This window comes from Moschus berezovskii, chromosome 24 (assembly GCF_049115385.1).
Source record: "Moschus berezovskii isolate FMDL1 chromosome 24, NW_MosBer_1.0, whole genome shotgun sequence".
NCBI lineage: Eukaryota > Metazoa > Chordata > Mammalia > Artiodactyla > Moschidae > Moschus > Moschus berezovskii.
Genome location: NC_142483.1, coordinates 5811579 through 5834455, shown reverse-complemented (window position 1 = coordinate 5834455; position 22877 = coordinate 5811579). Strand labels below are relative to the sequence as shown.

General features: G+C 47.1%; 1 protein-coding gene across 1 annotated transcript in view; it reads left to right on the top strand.

The window, feature by feature from the left end:
* Positions 1-22877, top strand: part of SLC6A11 (solute carrier family 6 member 11) — a 127812-nt gene that overhangs the window by 446 nt on the left and 104489 nt on the right. Inside the window, exons 2-4 of the mRNA XM_055413315.2 lie at positions 2751-2885; positions 3006-3146; positions 6754-6844. Coding sequence (XP_055269290.2) covers positions 2751-2885; positions 3006-3146; positions 6754-6844 — 367 coding nt within the window. The remainder of the gene's footprint in view (positions 1-2750; positions 2886-3005; positions 3147-6753; positions 6845-22877) is intronic.

The window sequence follows — 22877 nt, the reverse complement described above, 5'->3', positions numbered from 1 at the left end:
CATGCTCGCGCCGCCCGCTTCGCACCTGAGCGCGCCACCTGCTAGCAGTCGCGCCGGGTGTGTGTTCCGTCCCTGCGGCGTGAGGTGCAGGCCGAGGCCGGGCGCCCTTGGCGGGAGTTCGGGGGCAGGAGGCAGTCGCTTGGAGCCTCTGCTTTCCTGACTGGAAAACGCGCGTGAGGGAAAGGGGACTACGGTCATCCGAGCAGCTTCGGGGTTCTGAGGGCTTCCCGAAATGCCAGCCTCCGGACTCAGCTTAACCTCATCTCGTTTCACAGTCGTCTTTGTCGGTAGGGGTAGATACCCCGTTTTGCAGGGGAGGAAACTGAGGGACAAAGAAGTCGCTCACTCCCCGAGGGGTAAAGGTGGGGTTCCGACACCAAAGGCCTGGTTTTAAAGTGAGATTGGACGCACGACTGGGAGAACTTTTTTAGGTGAGGCCCGTTGCCCTCTGCTTTCCCTTCCTTTCATTTGCCTGTAGGGCCCTTTCTAGGACTGTCTGGTGGGAAGATGGGCACCAAACAGCTTCTTTGACTGGTCTCAGAACAGTTAGCAACAGTACTGACTTGCTGTTTAGAAGGTGCTTAGAGCTTGCCAGGGTCAGGGAAATGAAGGTGGCCAGAGAGTCATTTCTAGTGACAGCGTGTCCGAGGCTGCGTGGTGGACACGCAGCAGTTAAGTCCTCAGATCTCCCAGCTCCAAGAAGGGCGCGGGGTGGGGGGTGCTCCAGACTTGAGGAGCCCCCACCTGTCGTATCAACAGGACAGCTGGCAAGTCATGGCAAGGGACCTGTGAAACCTGGAGGGGCACGGTTTCTGCAGAGAAAAGCCCGTGTCGGTGTATTCCTCCTTCTCATTGCTGTGCCTCTCCAGCGGATCCCCAGAGCCCAGCAAAGGTGGCTCAGAGGTTTGGCAGGGACCACACTGTCAGGCTTTACGGAGCAGGACTTCCTGTGCGGGCAGCTGCAGGGAAAGCGAGAAGGGGACTGCTTGGCCAGGGCCCTTTTCTTTGGAGACATTCATCCTGAAGGCACAGGCTGCTCCAAGCCTGCTCTGCACTGGTAATGAAGTGGCCGCCGGTGTCGGTGGCTTGGCACGGGGGAGAGGGAGTGGCCTCAGAGACCCTGAACGTGCCCTGAGCCCTCAGCTGGGAACCTGCCTCTCCTCTTTGCACATTCAGCCTGTGTAAGCTGCTGTGTCTACTTAGATGCCTGTGGAAACCCTTTAGGGTCGTCCCAGGCAAGAGTTGTTTAAACCTCTCCCTTTTTTTAAATAGGAAATTGTTATACCAAAACCAGAAACGCATTCTTAAAATCAGAACATTGTATAAGCTGCATTAATTACAAACCCTCAGATTTTTTAAAAAAAGGTTGTAGTGAGTACAGTTTAAAAATGAGTCATTTTTTTTTTTACTCTAACTCAACAAGAATCTCCGCTGGGTGTACAGATATCCTGGTTTAATTATCTTAAGGATTACTAGCTTTGTGAATAGAGAGGCCACAAGGCTTTCAGAAAGTGTCATTTTATTTTAAATTACAGCATGTTAGGGAAACTTCTGTGGCTTGTCTTAATCACTTAGATTCAGCAAACAGAACCTTTTATCTTCTTTCAGGCACTTTTTGTCTTCTAATATAGTTGGGGTATCTGCTTATCAACTGTTTGCTGCTGCTGCTGCTAAGTCACTTCAGTCGTGTTCAACTCTGTGTGACCCTATATTAACTTTCTTTAAAAAAAAAATCTACACAGCTCTACTTATAAGTTGCAACAATACTTTAGTATTTCTTTCCCAATGTGAAACTTTGTAAAAACAGAAGAGCTAAGACCCTTTCACAACCTGGTAAATATTGTCCTATTACCAGGATTGATCGAAATCATTGCTGTTAATCCTGGGTTAAAGGGACTTCATTTAGCAAAAAGCAATTTCAGTGAAAGCCTTCATTCGCAGTATCAGATGGTGGGGAAGAGCGTGTGTGTTCATGCTTTGTTATTAGACGAGAGAGAGAGAGAGAATGAGGGATTTGAAAAAATCCCTTTCTACTTGTAATGCCTCATGTTCACCTCAGTTATTTAATTTGTTTCGCAGAAAGGCCCAGGAGGTGGGTATTGTGTTTCAAAATGGGAGCACTAAAGCTTAGGGTGGTCTTTTCTCCAGACTGATTCAGAGCCAGCCTCTCTGGCTGTATTCTTGCTACGAACTCCTCATATCTCAGCTCCATACCTGGGGCTCGTGTACAGGGACCTGTTACTGTTCATTGTATATCTCCTTGAGAATACCTTTCTTTATAAAGACTTTTTGCAGGTTACTTCCAAAGTAAAAAGAAGAGGCCCCCTCCCCTGGCCAGTTGAGGTTACTTTATAATATAAAAGGAGGATGCAGCATTCAGGGAGGGAATAGATTTGACTTGTGCTGGAGGGTCGAATGCCTAAATGAAAGATTCAAGCATATTACACAGTTTCTTAAACTTTATCATCTTAACTAGACAACCATTCTGTGAGATAAGTGGTGTGGTTCTTACGTATTAAAGCCTTATTTTACAGGTGAAGAAGTTGAGGCTGGGAGATGTGACATAGACTTACTCAAGGGAGTAGGTGGCGGAGAGCCCAAACCCAGGGTCACATATCTGACTCTGGTCCTCATAGCAGGAACTTGAACTCAAGCTCAAAGCATTTGCTGTCTTGCCTCTAACAGGGTATTCAAGGGCTGAAGTGATGGAGGCAACTTTAACTTCATTTATTTCCTTTGCATCTTTGCAGGGGCATTCCTGATTCCCTATGTGGTGTTTTTTATATGCTGTGGAATTCCTGTTTTTTTCCTGGAAACAGCTCTGGGACAGTTTACGAGTGAAGGTGGCATTACATGTTGGAGGAAAGTGTGCCCTTTATTTGAAGGTACGTGCTGAGTTAATCAGAAAATAAAAGAATGCCTGGGTATTGTCAGGCTGTGAAGGGCAGCTTTTTTTAACAAGTTGGAGAGGGACTCAGATCACTGCCTTTTCTTTGTCCTTTCAGGCATTGGTTATGCAACGCAGGTGATTGAGGCCCATCTAAACGTGTACTACATTATCATCCTGGCATGGGCCATTTTCTACCTGAGCAACTGCTTCACCACTGAGCTCCCCTGGGCCACCTGTGGGCACGAGTGGAACACAGGTATGGCCTCCCTGGAGGCTCACTCTGCTGGTCTTACTGGGCAAGCTGGGATGGGTGGTGTGTCACGTGTCTTGCTGTGAGTTCAGATTCCACTGAACCGGGGATCATTTCTGTACCTGGTCTGCATACTCTAATAAGCTGAGCACTAGCCCAGGGACTGGCACAAGGAGAAGAATTGTGGCTTTCTTACGTTGCTTTGCCAAATATAGAGGCTGCATCCTTTGGGCACACAGTAAGGATGCAAGTATGAAGTGCTAAACTGAGATCCAGGGGTTCAGGCTGCAATTCGAGCCCTGCCTCTGAGTGTCAGATTTTCCTCTGTAAAATGAAGGTGTTAGACTAGATCAGCGGAGAAGGCAATGGCACCCCACTCCAGTACTCTTGCCTGGAAAATCCCATGGATAGAGGAGCCTGGTAGGCTGCAGTCCATGGGGTTGGAAAGGTCAGACACGACTGAGCGACTTCACTTTCACTTTTCACTTCCATGCACTGGAGAAGGAAATGGCAACCCACTCCAGTGTTCTTGCCTGGAGAATCCCAGAGATGGCGGAACCTGGGGGCTGCCGTCTATGGGGTCTCACAGAGTTGGACATGACTGAAGGCACTTAGCAGCAGCAGCAGCAGCCTAGATCAAGGGTTGCAGACAGGGGGGCTGTTAGCCAATTAGGCTTTAGATCAGTGACCAGCCCATTTCAAAAATGTATTTGTTGTATTTGTATTTTCAAAAATTGAAATATCAGAAGGCTGGGGATGAAAATCCAGATTCCCAGCTTTTCTTGAAAAGTTAAAAAGATCTGGCAACAGCAGAGCCACATTCCCACAATCATACTTGGCAGCAGTGGCCGCAGCTGAGAAACGGCTATTGTCTGTGGGTGAAGCATCTGTCCTCAAGCTGGCCACAGTCCCCACCCAGCTCATATAGCTCATTTATTCTACCTGTCCACCCCAGGTAGACACTTGAATTCACCACCCTCCTCCTGCCTTCAATGGGTAACTTTTGAGATTACTTTGGATTCTAATATACTGTTTACTTATCAATTTGTCAACTGTCAGGACTGAGTCTTACAATCTAGGGATGACAAATATTTCTCAGCCCCTGTGTATGGAGGCTGCTCTGTACAGACATCACTAATCGATTGTAGAACTCTTTCCTTTTGAGTCTAGTTTTGGCCTCCGAGCTCTGCTCAGTACTGCTCTAGACAATCACTTCCTTTTGACTGCAGTCAACATACCTGCTATAATCTATTCACCATCTATGTTGTAACCTGTGGTTAGGTTGTCCCTGTGAGTGGCCAGTCATCCTGAAAGCTGAGATACAGTAGGCAGGGCAGGATGTTGGTCACTGGCAGAAGGAACGGCAGTCATCAGACCAAGAAAATGCTGTGAATGAGTTTTTATCCCTGGATAACTTTACCTTGTCCCCTCACCCAGCACATTTTTTGGAGGGTTGGGGGGAGTCTCATTTTCTCTCCGTGGTTCTTAACCTTTCTTTGCCCAGGAGCATAATCAAGATGTTTATCAAACTAAAATTCAAGGACATATTCTTGGAGGCCTGCAAGTCATCCGTGATAAATTAATTGTGCAAATTTATTTTGAGGGTACTCTAAAAATAGGTGCATGTTCTAATCATCTGTACATTCACCTTATAAATGAGGATGGTTGGGAATCTCAATGCCTGACTTTGTCCATCTTGACAATTTAAGATGCATTCTTGGTGAATAGGATGATGGTGGCCAAGGGAAAAAGAGATTTAATTCATAAATGGTCATTGATCCTAAGTCCAGACAAGAATGCAACGAACTGTAAGAACAAAGGTTCTGCAAGTGCATGACCAGAGAAAAATGGTGATAGAACTGAATCTCAAATAGTGCATGGAAAAATAAGCAAGTTTAACTCCATAGACTTGCCTCCTACCAGTCAGGTCCATTTTTCTGTTGGGGAATCAATTTAATCTCACAAGATGGCATTATCATGCACACCCGTTTTATGCTATCAATTTGAATCGTGTTGGTTCAGTAGTATAGTTGGTATTTAACTTGTAAAATCTGGCTTTATAGTTGTTTGAATACTTGAATCACAAAGGCTTTATAACTCATTGCTTATTTGTAAATGATTAAAGATCATTTAATAAAAATGCCTTGTCAACTATGGTTGTCTGAGAAATATTTTACTCTAGAAAAAAAATTTGAGAGATACTGTATTAGAGAATCTGATTAAAACCAAGGGCTCCTTGCTCTAGACAAAGGCACAAGGGCACATTCAGGCATTTTGCTTATAACTTTAGGTTCCCAGACTTCTCTTAGGACTGGCTGTGGACCCCACAGACCATCTCCCTTCCTGGTATGGTTAGCACTTGTCCAGAGAAAGTGGGAAGGGAGCAGACACTTGGGGGGCTTTTCCCCCAGTGGGCTGCAAAGCTTTCTTCCACTGATTTGCACTCCCCTTTCTCTGAAGGCATGTCAACACTTGTAATGTTTGAAGTATCATGTACAGGAGGGCTTCATGCTCCAGTGATTATAGATGTAGTTGGAGGGTTTGTGCATACATGAGCAGAGTGAAGGGTCACCCTGAAGCTAAATGCAGGCTCCAGGCTGGTCACCGTGCTGGGTGCAGGGGCTTTGAAGTGAGTGGGCGCACACAATGCTGTCCTCAGGGAGCTCACAGCCTGGTGACTAAGGTGGCTCTGTGTACAGGGAGGTGCTGTAAAGAGACCTGGATTCCATGGTGGCAGACAGAACCAGGCAATAACCATGGCAAAGGAGGTGGAGCTTTGGCTGGACTGTTTTCTTCCCCTAACTGGCTGGTGACTTGTGAGCAGGGAGAGGGTATGGGTGGGGGTCCCTTGACTACTTCTGACCCTTGATTTGTCTTCTTCAAAATAAAGGGAGTTGGAGAAGGAGGTTCCTTGGAGGACCTTTAAATTCTAACTTCCTTAGAATTCAGTAGAGGGAGATCAAAGAAGGCTTCCTGGGGAAGAGGATAATAGGCTGATCTGGGCCTTAAAGGACAGACACTCATGTTTTTACCTTGAGATTCAAATCCCCCTTGGTCATCAAGTCTCATGAAATGAGAAGAGATATTCAGTAAATCCTTTCTTTGAGTGAGTGAGGGAATGATGAAGGAACCAGGGATTCTTTACACTTTCGGATATTGATTCATCCAATTGTTGGGTCTTTATGAAGCAGCTGTGACATTAGCCTGAGTCTCACCTGCGTTACTGGCCCAGGAACACCATGGCTGATGCCCTTTTTTAACTCATACGTTCCTGCCAGGGTGGAACAGGTAGATGCCATGAGCAAGTCTTAGGCAAGGGAGTGGGAAAGGTGAAAGATTCAGGAGGAAAGAATTGGACAGGGCATACTAGTGGGAAATAGAGGGAGGAGGTGCCCTACCCCCAAAACTTCTTCTCTGGTTGGAATCAAGCCAAGCCTCCCTCTTAAACTGTTTGTACATGATTGATTTTCCCCACAGTGCTCTCTGAGGCATGTTTACCTGGAGCGGCTGGGTAAAAACCACCTGGTTGCACCATCAGCTCTGAATGTTGTCTAAGCTCCAGCCCTTGCAGAGGTTCATTTTCTTGTGTTTCTTGTCCTGTTTCCCACTGCAGAGAACTGCGTGGAGTTCCAGAAACTGAACACGACCAACCACAGCCACGTGTCCCTGCAGAACGCCACCTCTCCTGTCATGGAGTTCTGGGAGTAAGTGGAAGCACCTTGTCTCCTTAGGCCCATGGGGGCTCTGTCCTGGTTGCCCCCACCCTACCCCTGAAAAAAGCCTGACCCTGCCTCCAGCCTCGAACTTCCTGGCTTCTGTGGGCATTTGGCTGGTTTCAAAGCCAGGATGGAGATCTTGAGAGGTTTTCCAAAGGGGCACAGCTGAGAAAAATGCTTTCTCATTCTTTGTTGATGTGTCAGCATGCCTAGTTACTTACTAGGGCAAGAAGTGCTTGGTAAAATGATGGGCAGTTTAAAAATTCATTTTTAGCAAAAGAAAAAGTTTGAACTGTTTGCAGTAAACCAAGTCAAGAGTATATTTAGCCTGGAAAGCAGAAGTCTCCTGGGGGGACAGGTTAGCTTTCATTCAGTGGCTGCAAGGTCACGCAGAAAGGACGTAGATCAACTCGAATAGGGAGAGGTTGTAAAGAAACAAGTACTTAAGGAAGAGTGCAGTCCCACAATGTTGTCTGCAAGTACTTTCACAGGTTGTGAGCCCTCATACCTGCAAGCGTTTGTCCAACATAAGGCTGTTGATGATTTTGGGGACAGTGCCTGAATCCACTGACTTTATAGGCAGTAGTTGTGTGGTTGGGCATTTTCCCAGAGATGGGCATTTTTCATCAGTGTTCCAAAGGGATCTGTAGCCCTTGGAGTTGCAGGGCTGCCATATATGGTTGTATAAGTTGTTCACTGCACAACCCTAGAGGGCATCATTGACATTGTGAATGTGCAGAATTGTGCAGCGCCCCAGGAATTGAAGATAAGTTTCCTCTGTGGGTTGAAGACTGGATAAAGGCTCACTGAGGCTTTTCAGTTTGAAAAGGTCTGGCTTCATTGAAGGACCTCCCCTACCCTAGTGCTGATGAATAGTAGTGTAGAGGAAGAGTGGTTTTATGACTGATTTTTTTTTTTTATTTAACCAGATTCTATTCTTAGTGTGTGGCTTTTCTTCATTAGTTATGTATAGTATACAGAAGTTTCAACTTTATTGAATTCAAACCTGCCAGTATTTTTCTTTTTGGTTTGCACAATGAATGTCTTATTTAAGATATAGTTCCCTACCTCAAAGTTTCAAAAAATATATATATTTTTTTTTCTGGGTATTCTTCGAAGAGTTTTAAAGTGTATTTTCACATTCAGGAATATAATCTACCTGGAATATTATTTTGTATAAGATATGAAGTAGGAATCCAGTTTTATTTTTTATATAAATAACCAATTTCTCCAGCAGTATTTGCTGAATCATTCATCCTTTCCTTACTGATTTTTAATGCCATCTTCCATATAAAGTTTTACTAAAAGCATAGATCTGTTTGAGGGCACTGTGATCTCTTCATCTCTTTCGCTGTGTGTCAGTCCTTTATCTAAAGTTTAATTTTAAGCCTTGAAGCCACAAGACCGTTGCCTCACTTTGCTGTTTTCCAAAATTATTTTAGTCTTCCAGATGAATTTTAGAATAAGCTTTTCAAGTTAAAAAAACAATAACAATAAAGAACAGAACAACTCTGTGGGGACTTGGGTTGGGAGGATAATGAACTTATAGGTTAATCTGAGAACACTGACACCTTTGTGATTGAGCCTCTCTGTTCATGAACATGGTGTAGCCCTCAGTTTATTTAGGTCGTTGAAAATGCCTGATGAAGTAGTGCTACCTAATGTGGTTGGCGAAGAAGCACCACGTGGTTGGAAATGCAAACTCTCCAGCTCTATCCAGACCTACTGTTATTGTTCAGTTGCTCAGTCATGTCCGATTCTTTGCAACCCCATGGACTGTAGCATGCCCGGCTTCCCCCCTTCACTGTCTCCCGGAGTTTGCTCAGACTCATATCCATTGAGTCAGTGATGCTCTAGTTGACTGTTATCTACTGAGTCATAGTCAAATAGAGCATCCATGTGACATTGTGCCAGAGTGGAGGCTGCTTTGTGTATATGTGGGTGGGAGGGGCGCTGTGTGGCCTTTTCCAGCCCCAACAGGCTATAGTTTCCTATAGAAATGTCTTGGACCTGCACATTTGAGAATGGCAAAAGATGGTCTCTGTGGTCCCTTAGAGAACAGAACCCGAAGTCCTACACTGGATGAGGTCTCTGTGTAACTTGCATTGTTTTGTACCATTCATTTCCTTTGTAATGTGTATGGGAAACCTGGATTAAGTTCTTATTTGTGTAGCATGTTTGTTTATTGTTTGAATTCCCCAGGAGGCTGTCATGAAGCAGCACCTTTTCTGGTTTTGCTCCCTACTCCTGGTATATGGAAGACCCTTAGTGAATATTTACCAAATGTAAAGGTACATGGGAGGAAGGCAAGTAGATAGTATTTTCTAGAAAATAGTACATGAGGAGAGTCAGAGTGGGCTCTGGCAAGTACTCATCTTATCCCTAAGCTCCTCAGAACAGCACTGACTGCTTCGAGGGTCCCTTTGTAATATCCATGTGTGCATGCATACTTAATCAGTTCAGTCGTGTCCAGTTCTTTGCAACAGCACGGACTGTAGCCCGCCAGGCTCCTCTGTCCATGGGATTCACCAGGCAAGAATACTGGAGTGGGTTGCTGTGCCCTCCTCCAGGGAATCTTCCCGAACTAGGGATTGAACCTGAGTCTCTTGCATCTCCTGCATTGGCAGGCGAGTTCTTTAGCACTGAGCCACTTGGGAAGCCCATAATACCCATGGTACCCACTCTTGTGGACACCAAGTGGTGGGAGGGGACAGTTAGTCTGTGTTCTCACGTGTAACTGGGCCTTTTTGCCTGCTGCTTGGTCATTCAAGATGAAAGTCGATGGCAGCACGGGCCCATGGTTCTAGTTTTCTACTCTGATTGTATTTCTCTCATCTGTGTTGTGCATTTCCCTGGTGGCTCAGATGGGAAATGGTCTGCCTACAATTTGGGAGACCCAGGTTCGATACCTGGGTCGGGAAGATCCTCTGGAGAAGGAAATGGCAACCCTCTCCGGTATTCTTGCCTGGAAAATCCTGTGGACAGAAGAGCCTGGTAAGCTACAGTTCATGGGGTCTCAAAGAGTCAGACATGACTGAGCAACTAGACTTTCACTTTTCATGCAGTGTTGAATTCTACATCCTTAAAGCAGTGCAATTCTGGTGTGACACTCCTTCTTTCCTTTGTAAGATGTTTGTGTCAGACAGCTCTAATTCATCTTTTCCCCAGAGGTGAACTTGGAACAGAGACACTCTGTGAGATGTTTGTAGCATCCTGTGAAAAACTGTTAGGGGCCACATAAACTTGAGAAGGGCTGAAAGCTGGGCCCTCCAATAAGAATATCCGTTACCTTTGATTAACTCAAATTCCCAAATGTATTTTCCCGTGCAATTGTTTGGAATCGTTCCCCTCATCCCCCTGTCCTCCCCCACCCTGGAAGGCTAGCATTCCACTAAAACACAGCCTGGCAAATGCCATGCTAGGAGGAAGTCCTTCCTTGAATTCAGCCAAAGATCGGCTTCTGGGGCTTTAGAGGGAATGTGCCTGATTCCTTTCCCATGTGACGACGCTTCAAGTATTGGATCAAGTGTCCTCGAAAGTGTGTCTTTCCTGGTTCTCTTTGCTGTTTCCTCGTGTGTCTGATTTCTGTCTACACTGTGCTCTTAGTGTCCTATTCCTGCTGCCTCTAAGCCCAGGGATCTCATTCCTGGGCTTGGTCAGAGTAGACTACCTTGGCTGGGTGCTTGTTCATTCATTCAGCAAGCACCTGAGCTCCTGGTGCATGTGAGAAGGAAACTGACATAGCTGGGAGTGGTGGAAGTGGAAGACATTGTCCTAGCCCTCGAGAAATGGAGGAGAGACAAGCCTGTGGATCTCATAAAATCAGTTACAAGGTGCTACTTCCCTGCCCATGGATGGCCATGCCTTCACCCTGACCTTGGGCTTCTGACATCTTGAAGGTTCGTTTCCCATTTCAGGGAATAATTAAAATGACTGTCTTAGCCACTGAGAACAGCTCAGGTCAGTCCCGGGTTCTGGGTCGGTCAGGGGGCCTGTGGGGCAGGGGCAGCTTGTCTTCCTGATGTCAGATTTCAAAATCAGGCCACCCTGGTTTCCCTCAGTAACTCATGCGTCTGGCACCTGTGCATTTATCTCAACATGTTTGCAGTTCTGCATTTTAAGCCCGTGTGCCTCGTGGGGACTGAGTGCTCTGAGACTGTAACCAGCATTGTGGCATCAGATGGACTGTGTTCTGTTTTCACTTTCTTTTCTAGGCACTCTCATCTCTCTTGTCCATGTTTTTTCAAGCAAGTGCGTGTTCACTGTGCGTACAGTTGAAAGTGCTTTCGCATGGCGTCCATTCAGCGCACATTTGTTGTGAGCATATTGTGTGCTAAGCCTGCATTAAGCTCTAAGGGTAATTTTTTCTCTATCTTTATTCAGAAGGATGCAGTCTTGTCTTTTTGGTTTCTCTTACTGAAGGAGATTTTAAAAATCTGTGTATTTCTGAATCATGTGGCCACTTGAGTTGATTTTCATTTGGACACAGAATTTGGGCTCAGAGTTGCTGAAGTGAAACTCTTAATTCTTTCTGTGGTTCTGGGGTTGCCCTTGCCTACCTCACAACCTCATCTTCCCTTCTGCCCACTCCCCTTCTCTGGACTGGTGCCTTTTGTATGTCCTGGGCTTATCCTAGGCTCAATCTCAGGCTTTTGTAGAGAAGAGTCCCTTTGCTTAGAAGATTCCTCACCAGTTCCTCGTGTATCTGGCTCTTTCTTATCATCGAGTCTTAATTCAAATGTTATTCAATAAGCTCTCCCAGCCCATCCAGCTGAGTCAGTACCCTAGTCCTTCTCCACCCCATCTGTCTGTTTTGTTGTCTACATCGGACTTATCTGAAATCCTTGTGCCTTTATTGACTAGTTTATTCTCTTTCTGTCTCTCTGTTAGACTGAAAGCCCTATGCCAGCAAGGACTGTCCTGTTTTGTTCCCTGTTGTCCTGCCAGCACGTTCTAAATGCTCAATAAATATTTATTAACATGCATGGACGGAAGAGTGAGTGAATGAGTGAATGAGTTTCTTAACCCTGTGGAGGTCAGTGTCGTCTTAGTTCACTCTTGCCCTGTCTATTGAAGAGTGTACATCCCCAGGTTCAGAAATGTCATTCATCTCTTAGATCAGCTCCTCTTTGTAGAAGTGGGTTCTCTGGTGAACACTTGATTTCCTTATTGCCAAAGTCACGTGTGCTTTCTTATAGAAAAATGCAGGACGTGTGTCTGAGTAGAAGAAGGAAAAAACTGCAAACAACGGGATTTTATTTTCCATGGTGCTAAAGCAGGGAGGGGCTACTTGCCAAAGTCTGCTGTTCAGACTTGCTGGTATCCACCAGACCCTCCCTGGATAATCATCCCTGAAGCACAAACCAGGCCTCCCCGCACGGAGCAGACAGCAGTGTTTCTTTACTCTCGTTGCCGCTGACAACGTCTTGTCAACACCAGGGATCCCTGCTTGCCCAGAGCCCCTGAGGCCCTAGAAGGACCAGTAAATAGATGAGGAGGTCTGATGCTGAGACATGGAAGCTCAGGGTGGAGGCACTGCTTGTATATCCAGGTGCTGAAATGTTCCAGAGAAGTGTAGTGATAAGATGCGAGGATGCAGACGGAGACCTGGGCTTTAAAGCCAGACAGCAAGAATTTAAATACTGTTGCTTCCACTTCTGAGCTTTGGGCTCACTGCTTGAATCTGTTTGCTGCTCATTTTCTTTGTCTGAAAAATGAGAAGGAGGAGGAGGGGGAGGAGGAGGAACAGTTGGGCTTAGTAACTGCAGAAGAGCTGTGATCTATAAAATATTACTCATTCTTGAACATTAGAGTAAAGATAGTTGTATATAAAATCAGCTATGAGGCGATTTGTTTTCACAAATAGTGGGTGTCTCACACTGAGTCATGGGAAGCAGGGATTTACTGAACTGCAAGAGTTGTGTCTGAGGTTCCTTTTACATCCTGACGCGTGCAGCAAGAGAAAGGAGGTCACGGTTAGTTACTAAGCACTTGCTGTGTACCCTGACCCCAAGCATGGCCCTCCAGGCCCATCGCTTCGTTTACTCCACCCGCGCATGGGAGCGATGGTACGGCATCACTGGACAGATTCTCATCTCAGGGGATTCCGAGGCAGGAAGAGGTTAAGGGCTCATCCAGAGTGCGTTTCTTAGCGAGCAAGAGCCGGAGCTGGGCTGAGAGCCGCCTCTCTGATCCCTGCTGTGTCCCTCCTCCCTTCCTTGATTGCTCCTCTTGCCCGTGACGGAAGCGCCATCAGCTGCCTGTTTTATCTCGGGGCAGAATCCCACTGGCCTGCCCCTCCTCTCTGCAGTCCTGTGGCACCAGGTTCTCAAAGGGAGAGTTTTGCGGCAGGTTGTAATTGTTCAGTCACTAAGTCGTGTTTGAGCCTTGGCGACCCCGTGGACTGCAGCACACCAGGCCTCCCTGTCCCTCATTATCTCCTGGAGTTTGCTCAGACTCATGTCCATTGATTCAGTGATGCCATCCAACCATCTCATCCTCTGCTGCCGGCTTCTCCTGCCCTCAGTCTTTCCAGCATCAGGGTCTTTTCTAACGAGTCGGCTTTTCACATCAGGTGCCCAAATTATTGGAGCTTCCGCATCAGTATCAGTCCTTCCAATGAATCTTCAGGGTCGATTTCCTTTAGGATGGGCTGGTTTGATCTCCTTGCTGTCCACAGGACTCTCAAGAGTCTCCTCCAGCCCCACAGCTCTGGATAATTAATGGAAGGAGGGAGGGATGAATGGAAGGACTTAAGTCTCCAGTGCCCGGCACAGCCAAAACATAGAAAACCTGTTGGCTTATGTCTTCCTGCATTTCAAGAGGCACCTTTAGGAAGTGACTTGAACCTTGCTTTTCTCAGAGCACTGTGGTTTCCAGCTGAGCCAGGCGTTGTGCATGAGGCGAGCAGGCTCTGATCTGCTGTGATGACAGCTGGAGATTGAAGCTGGCCCCACAGTGTGTATTGTGGCCCCGTAGCTGGTGGCACAAGGGATTCATGAATGACTTTAATTCAGGCTCAGGCAGAGAGTCACACAGAAGGGCCTGCTCCCAAATTTTAGTGCATTATCTCAATTCTGTATTCTGATAAAGCCAAGAGAAAGTGTTTGAAACTCTCCAGATTTTACACACACACACACACACACACACACAGCTCCATGCTTTCCCTGGAAGACCTGTAAGATTAGGAAGAAGCCCCAGAGCTGGGACCTGACTCTCCTACTTACTCATGAAGACCCTGGGTATGCAATTCTGAACCTGAGCTTCCTCCCTGGAAAACAGGTGTGCCTCGCCACCCTTCCAGGTGCAGGCACAGTCAGCGTACAGTGACGGAGGTGGGGCGGGGCCAGTAGCCCATCAACAGTAGTTGCTCCTCTCACCCTTGCATCTTACCCATCCTCAGCCTGTCCCCCCTGCCACCCCACAGCTCAGGTGGTTCACGTGACTTTCAAAGAATGGAGGCCTCCTGGTGGGATAGGGACCGGCGGGGTTGGGGAGTACCATGGGGAAGACCTCCCCACACACACACACTCCCACGCTGGATCTCTCATCCAGGACTTTTCCCATGTCATGTGTGTTTCCTGCCCGCCACCCCCTCTGTAGCAGACAGTGACTCTCCACCAGCCTCAACACAGAATGTGGTGTCAGACCCTCTCTGAGCCTTCGGCCACTTGTAATACGGAGCTGCTGTATTCGGGGAGGTGTGTAAGGCTTGGGCAGCACTTTGGAGCTATGCTAAGTCCTGCCTAGAGGGAGAAGGGCAGAAATCCGAGGGCACTGGGACCCCAGCCTCGGGGCAGTGAGGCCCTTTCCGCTGCATGGGATCCCTACGTATAGATGCCTCTCCTTATTGCCTCCTGTGTTGCTGGATCTTACCCTCCAGCCATGCGGGACTAGAATAGGTGTTGAGCTTGGGGTCAGGAGACGGGGGTGCAAGGCCAGGCTCTGCCACGTACTGCCTGTGGTCCGTGGCAAGGTCCACACCTTCTTGGAGCCTGAGTCTGCTCTGGGCAGTGGGTGTGACACAGGACAACCTGCCCGGGGTTATCTCTGCCGGAGCGTGTTCTGCACACTCTGCACATATGGCTTTGGAAAGGCAGAAACTGGGTGGGGCACTTCCTTCTTAATAGCCTTTAAGTGACTTGGTGGTATAGTTACATACCATAAACTGCACTCCTTTTAGGTGTATAATTCATGACCTTTGAGTAAACTTGCCAAGTGTGAAGTTGTCACAAGACTGTTTTGGACTATGTTAATCTTCCTAACAAGATCTCTCATGCCCATTTACAGGTCATCTCAGTCCCACTGCCAGGCAGTGTTTCACCTGCTGTCTGTGTCTTGGACTCCTATGGCCTGGATGTCACATGTTCGGTGGAATCATACAGTGTGTGGTCCTTGCTCAGTGTCCTCTTTCACTCACTTAGTAAAACGTTTCCAGGCTTCATTCATGCTCCAGCATGTGTCACTGCTTTATGCCTTTTTGTGGCTAATATTCCATTTAATTAATTAATTTATTCAGTTTCATTTGTCTGACTGTGAGTTGATGGACATTTGGGTGGTCTTCAGTTTGGGGCTATTTTTGAATAACCTAGTTTACTTCAGTCACTCAGTCCTGTCTGGCTCTTTGCAACCCCATGGACTACAGCACGCCAGGCTCCCCTGTCCATCATCAACTCCCAGAGGTTGCTCAAACTCATGTCCATCGAGTTGGTGATGCCATCTGACCATCTCATCCTCTGTCCTCCCCTTCTCCTCCTGCCTTCAGTCTTTCCCAGCAGCAGGGTCTTTTCCAATGAGTCAGTTCTTTGCAATACGTGAACAAAGTATTGGAGCTTCAGCTTCAGCATCAGTCCTTCCAGTGGATATTCGGAAATATGACTGATTTCCTTTAGGATTGATTGTTTTGATCTCCTTGCAGTCCAAGGGACTCTCAAGAGTCTTCTCCAACACCACAATTCAAAAGCATCAATTCTTTGGCACTCAGCTCTCTTTATAGTTCAACTCTCACAGTCATACATGACTGCTGGAAAAACCATAACTTTGACTAGATGGACCTTTGTCAGCAAAGTAATATCTCTGCTTTTTAATATGCTGTCTAGGTTGGACATAGCTTTTCTTCCAAGAAGCAAGTGTCTTTTAATTTCATGGCTGTAGTCACCATCTGCAGTGATTTTGGAGCCCAATTAAATAAAGTTTGTCACTGTTTTCATTGTTTCCCCATCCATTTGCCATGAAGTGATGGGACTGGATTCCATGATCTCAGTTTTTTGAATGTTGAGTTTTAAGACAGCTTTTTCACTATCCTCTTTAACTTTCATCAAGAGGCTCTTTAGTTCCTCTTAGCTTTCTGCCATAAAGGGTGGTGTCATCTGCGTATCTGAGGTTATTGATATTTCTCCTGGCCATCTTGATTCCAGCTTGTGCTTCATCCAGCCTGGCATTTTGCATGATGTATTTATTCTGCATGTAAGTTAAATAAGCAGCGTGACAATATACAGCCTTGACCTACTCCTTTCCCAGTTTGGAACCAGTCTGTTGTTCCATGTTTGGTTCCAACTGTTGCTTCTTGACCTGCATACAGATTTCTCAGGAGGCAGGAAAGGTGGTCTGGTATTTCTGTCTCTTGGAGAATTTTCCACAGTTTCTTGTGATCGACACAGTCAAACACTCTGGCATAATCAATAAAGCAGAAGTGGATATTTTTCTGGAATTCTGTTGCTTTTTCTATGATCCAATGGGTGTTGGCAATTTGATCTCTGGTTCCTCTGACTTTTCTAAATTCAGCTTGAACATCTGGAAGTTCACGGCTCACGTACTGTTAATGCTTGGCTTGGAGAATTTTGAGCATTACTTTGCTGGAGTGTTCAGTTCAGTTCAGTCACTCAGTCGTGTCCGACTCTTTGCGACCCCATGAATCACAGCATGCCAGGCCTCCCTGTCCATCACCAACTCCCGGAGTTCACTCAAACTCATGTCCATCGAGTCGGTGATGCCATCCAGCCACCTCATTCTCTGTCGTCCCCATCTCCTCCCGCCCCCAATCCCACCCAGCATCAGAGACTTTTCCAGTGAGTCAACTTTTCGCATGAGCTGGCCAAAGTATTGGAGTTTCAGCTTTAGCATCAGTCCTTCCAATGAACACCCAGGACAGATCTCCTTTAGAATGGACTGGTTGGATCTCCTTGTAGTCCAAGGGACTCTCAAGAGTCTTCTCCAGCACCACAGTTCAAAAGCATCCATTTTTCAGCAATCAGCTTTCTTCACAGTCCAACTCTCAAATCCATACATGACCACTGGAAAAACCATAACCTTGACTAGATGGACCTTTGTTGGCAAAGTAATGTCTCTGTTTTTTAATATGCTATCTAGGTTGGTCATAACTTTCCTTCCAAGGAGTAAGCGTCTTTTAATTTCATGGCTGCAATCAGCATCCACAGTGATTAGATGAGTGCAATTGTTTGGTAGTTTGAACATTCTTTGGCATTGTCTTTCTTTGGGATTGGAATGGAAACTGATATTTTCCAGTCCTGTGGCCTTGCTGAGTTTTCCAATTTTGCTGGCATATTGAGTGCAGCACTTTAACAGCAACATCTTTTAGGATTTGAAATAGCTCAACTGGAATTCTATCACCTCCACTAGCTTTGTTCGTAGTGGTACATCCTAAGGCCCACTTGACTTTGCATTCCAAGATGTCTGACTCTAGGTGAATAATCACACCATCACGATTATCTAGGTCATGAACATCTTTTTGCGTAGTTCTTCTGTGTATTCTTGCCACCTCTTCTTAACATCTTCTGCTTCTGTTAGGTCCATACCATTTCTGTCCTTTATTGTGCCCATCTTTGCATGAAATATTCCCTTGGTATCTCTAATTTTCTTGAGGAGATCTCTAGTCTTTCCTATTCTGTTGTTTTCCTCTATTTCTTTGCACTGATCACTGAGGAGGGCTTTCTTATCTCTCTTTGCTATTGGAACTCTGCATTCAGATGGGGTTTGAATAACCTAGGGGTTTTGCAAAGGGTGAGTTTTATGTTTACCTTTTTAACAAACTGGCAAATGTTCCCAATGTGGCTAAACTGTTTTACATTCCTGCCAGAAATATATGAGTTCCATTTCTCTGTATTCCTTTTTTTTTTTTTTTAGCAGATGCTCTTGATTTATTCAGATTGGCTAGGAATATACTTTTTATGGGTCTATCTTAAGGAGTTACTCAAAATATTATTTTTTATACAAACTAACCAGAAAGTGAGGAAAAATTATACTCGAAGAATAGTACATTTTTAGGAGTCAAAGTTCACAAAAATTCTTGAATATGTATGAGTGATATTATGATTTCGATATGTTGACAGAAAAGACTATACATTTTTGATGGGACGAGTACACATTTTGGTTTCTCTGGTCCCAGTGCGATTGCTTGTCTTGGTGTAATTATTTTTTTAATTTATTCATTTTAATTGGAGGCTAATTACTTTAAAATATTGTGGTGGTTTTTGCCATAAATTGACATGAATCAACCACAGATGTACATGTGTCACCCCATCCTGAATCCCCCCTGCTACCTCCTTCCCTATTACATCCCTCTGGGTTGTCCCAGTACACCGACTTTGAGTGCCCTGCTTCATGCATCGAACTTGGACTGGTCATCTATTTCACATATGTTTTTGAAGATACTTATTATTGTCTATCTTTTTGATTAAGCCATCCTATTGGGTGCACCCTTGTGGGCATGAAGTGGCATCTCATTTTGGTTTTAATTTGCACTTTAATGAAGAATAGTTCTAAGTAAGTTTGGGAAACGTTGCGTTAGACAGAGCTATTGTTAGTTGTTAGTTGCTCAGTCACATCCAACTCTTTTTGACCCCATGGACTGTACGCCCTGCCAACCTCCTCTGTCCATGGCATTCTCCAGGCAAGAATATCAAACTGTGTAGCCATTCCCTTCTCCAGGGGATCTTCCTGACCCAGGGATTGAACCCTGTCTCCTGCATTGCAGGCAGATTCCTTACCATCTGAGCCACCAGGGAAGCCCAGACAGACAGAGCTATATATAGAGATGCCTTTATTGCAGGACTTCTCAGAGCCTTTAATATTCTAATGAGCATTGAGACTCTCTAAAGACAGCTACAGTATATAGTCATTCCTCAGAGAGGTCCCTGTATGACCTCAGGGTGCCATACAGGATTAGTGTTCTTTGGTAAGCATTATCCTAGGACAGAGGTCAGAAAACCATGGACCAAATCCATCTGCTGCCTGTTTTTGTAAATAACGTTTTATTGGAAGACAGCCACAGCTTTTGTTTACAAATTGTCTCAGGCTGCTTTCACACAGCAAGGGTAGAGTTCAATAGTTGGGACAGAGACCATACGCCTTGTGAAGCGTAAATCCGTACTGTCTGGCATTTTATATAGAAACGGTTTGTGTACCAGGCATTTCAGGTCAGAGGTCAACATAGATGCTCACTGCATCTTCAGGGGAAAGGAGGTTCTCGGTTTACAGGTACAGACCAAGGAAGCACTTGGTAAGGCTTTGTATTTCAGCTGGTGCCCAGCTATACTGCCTGTCCTTCAAAATTGTGAAGGCTTGTGAGAATTGAGAGGGACATTCCTGGCAGAGAGAACTGTGGGCTGGATCCTGGGGATCGGAGAAGTGCAGGATGTGTTCAGGACTGGAGGGGACTTCCACACGACCTGGGAGGAGGATTTCTGCAGCCACAGAAGAAATTGGTGCGGGAACTCTACACCTTACAGACCAGCTTCGTTGTCTTGTCCCTGAGTGACACATTTCTGGTCCATCTTCCCAAGATAGAGCTGTGGGTCCGAGCTCTATCTCTCAAGTTGAGCACTTGTGACTTCAGCCTCTGCCTTTCTGGGCATGTTGCTTCCCTAAACCACGGTTTTCCCATCTATAAACTGGGAATCATGGTTGCACTGACCTCAGTGAGCAGGAAGGAAATGTCAACTGTCCCTGTCCTTGCATCACCTGTCTCCTCCCTGAGGGCAAAAGTTACCTGCCTTCCTCATCACCACAGCCCTTGTTCTTAGGGCACTGAGAAGCCCACAGGTAACACTTGGTCATTTTCCTGAGGGAATGCGTGATGTAGAGGCCTGAGTTTTCTGTCAGGAGGGTCCTTGCCCTGAGTTCCCAGCTCGGTTTGGTGCCTTGACTGAGGGCCCCTGCAGGAGCAGACCCCTGACACGGGGAGAGTTGGTGGCCCGCACTGGGCCAGGGAGTTGAGAGCAGGACCCCGAGGGGGCAGGGAAGGCGCATTTGTTTGGGTGATCGGCTGTTTTTTTGTTTGTTTGTTGCTTTGGGAAACCAGAGAGGCGGCCGGAGCAAGGCTATTTATAGCTCGACCCCTCAGTGCCAGTATTTAGGGCGGTCTCCACGTCCCCAGCAGCGTTCCCATCCGTGACAGGTTAAAGAAAGCTGATGTGTATACCGGCTACATGCTGGACATTAGGATAAGGCCCCCCTCCACCAGCTAGGGGCCTGTTCCCACACCGCCCACCCCGGGCTCTCTTCTATGGTGGGAGAGGGGCTTGCTCCACCTCTGCTTCCTCGGGTCAAACCACCTCTGCTTCTTGGGTCTGGAAGCTGGTATTTGGAAGGGAGGTGCCGGGTGTGTGGGCATCATCAGAAGAACCCTGTTTCAGGTCCCAATCTGGGTCAGTTGCTTGGCCATTCTGGACCTCAGTTGCCCCATCTGTAGAATGGGTATAAGAGTGTCCTCAGGGTGGTTATGTTGCAGTGAGGACTGAATGTGTGAGATATGAGAACTCTTGCGTGGCACCCACCACAGTCACCTCTGCCACCAGCTCCTTATTGTTCCTTCCTCCGAGAATCTCTTAACAAGGATGGTTTGCTTTTAAACTCACCTGTTGGATTCCCCAACTCTTTCCCTCATCTTCCTGCAGAAATGACGTCTCCACCTGTGGACTTTGCCCCTGTTGCCCATCTCAGAGACTTCTACCTGCTCCTTCCTTCCTTGTCCCCCATTCCATCCTGTATTTGAAACTTTTCCCTCCCTCCTGACTCTTTCCCAGTTGTGCCAACCTGAAAATAAAACAAATGTAAGACAGCTTTGGTACCCTGTGCCCAAGAACTACCAGCCTCCGACCCCATCAGAGCAGCTTCCCCAAAGAGCCGTCTCAGCAGGTCTCACCTCCCCATGTGCACCGCTGTCTGAAGCCTGCCCCACCAGAGCTGAGCGGCTCTCCTTGCTTCCCTCACCTCCTGGGTTCTGAACCCCAGGGCGCTGTCCCTCTCACCAGGCTGCTGGAAAGCCCTTTCCCACTGCCTGCAGACACCGCCTTCTCCAGAGATGCCCAGCCCTTCTCTGTTCCCTGAAAGGGCTTCTCTGTCGTCCTCTCTGCCTGTAAATGATGGGGCTCTGGGTGCCCCTCCTGCTCATTGCTCCCTGTCTGCCCAGTCAACCTCATGCTCTCCCCGGACGCTTGATGGCCAAGGGCTCAGATCCGATCTCCTCCCTGCATCTCTGTTGTGAGCTTTTGTAGCCAGAGACCCAGCTGCCTGTGGCCCTTGCGGCCTCCTGGGGTTCCACAGGCATCTCACAGTCGCCTTATCTAAAAGACTGACTGCCTCTCCACCTCCTCCTCTTCTATCCTACTTAACAGTTGACTCCTGCTCAGCTAAGGACTCCCCCCGCCACCCCCGCGTATCCATTCAGGTACTCACCTGGTGTCTGCCTGGACCTCCCACTTCCCTGCTACCTGCCACCCCCAGGGAGCCACCTGGCATCCCTGCTGCTCCTCAGCCCCCTCTTCCCCCCCAGGGTCATTTCCCTACCTTAGTCCAGCTCCTCCTTCTTTATTGTCCTAGTTAATGCAAAAGTTTCCACACTGGCCTTGCTCCATTCCATGCTTACCATCCAGTCTTCCCACTGCAACCAAAGAGAGCTTTCCAAAACATGCCCCTGATGGAGCCTTGCCCCTTTGTAAGATTCTCCTAGGCTTCCGTCACCCTCAGGAGGAGGCGCCGGCCCCTCAGCAAGGCTCACCTGCTCATCACTCCAGCCTTGTCCTCGCCCTTGCTTCGCACCCTGCTGCGCACTGAGCCCTTCTCTGGCCTTCAGGAGCCCTGGTTCCAGCCTCCCGGCTTTTGTCTTTGGTGGCCTTTCTGCCCCCAAATGCCTCCCTCTTGTTTGTTAATTCCCTGGGACCTCCCCACCCCACCCCCACATCCTGATACTGGCCAGACTTGCAGTGAGGGTCCCCTGCTGTTCCCTGTCCTCACCCTCTCCACACTCTGCTCTGTTCACTGGTCTGTCTTCCCCAGTGGACCGTGAGCTCCTGAAGAGCCCCAAGTGTAGCGCAGTACCCGACACACTGAACACACCTCAGTAAGTGTCACTTGAATAAACTGATAAATGCAAGAAGGACGCGTGCCAGGTACTGCTTTTACCCAGCACACGAAGACACGTTGAAGTGGCTTTGGGGTATGTGCCTTTGATTTGTAAAGAGAGGAAGGGGTGATTTTCGTGTCATGGGGGAGTCTGAGGAGCAGGCACCATGGGTGAATGTCTAGGCCCTGGAGCCAGGAACCCTGGGTTCAGATCCCGACCCTGTCACTTGCTCTCAGTGACTTTGGGCAAGTTACCTGACCGCCTGGCACATCAGTTTCCCCATCTTTGAAATGATGATAACAACTGTACCTTCCTCAAGGATTGTTCGGAGGGTAAGATGAGTTCCTGCTTGAAAACCAGTGGAGACGCAGACCTGAAGAACAGACTTGTGGACATGGCGGTGGGGAGAAGGAGACGGTGGGACAAATTGAGAGAATAGCACTGAAACATAGACATTACTGTATGTAAAATTAGATAACCAGTGGAAATTTGCTACATGATGCAGGAAGCTCAAATCCCACCTAGAACGGTGGGATGGGGTGGGAGGTGGGTGGGAGTTTCAGGAGGGAGGGAACATATGTATACCTGTGGCTAATTCATGTTGATGTATTGCAGAAGCCAACACAACATTGTAAAGCAATTATCCTCCAATTAAAAATA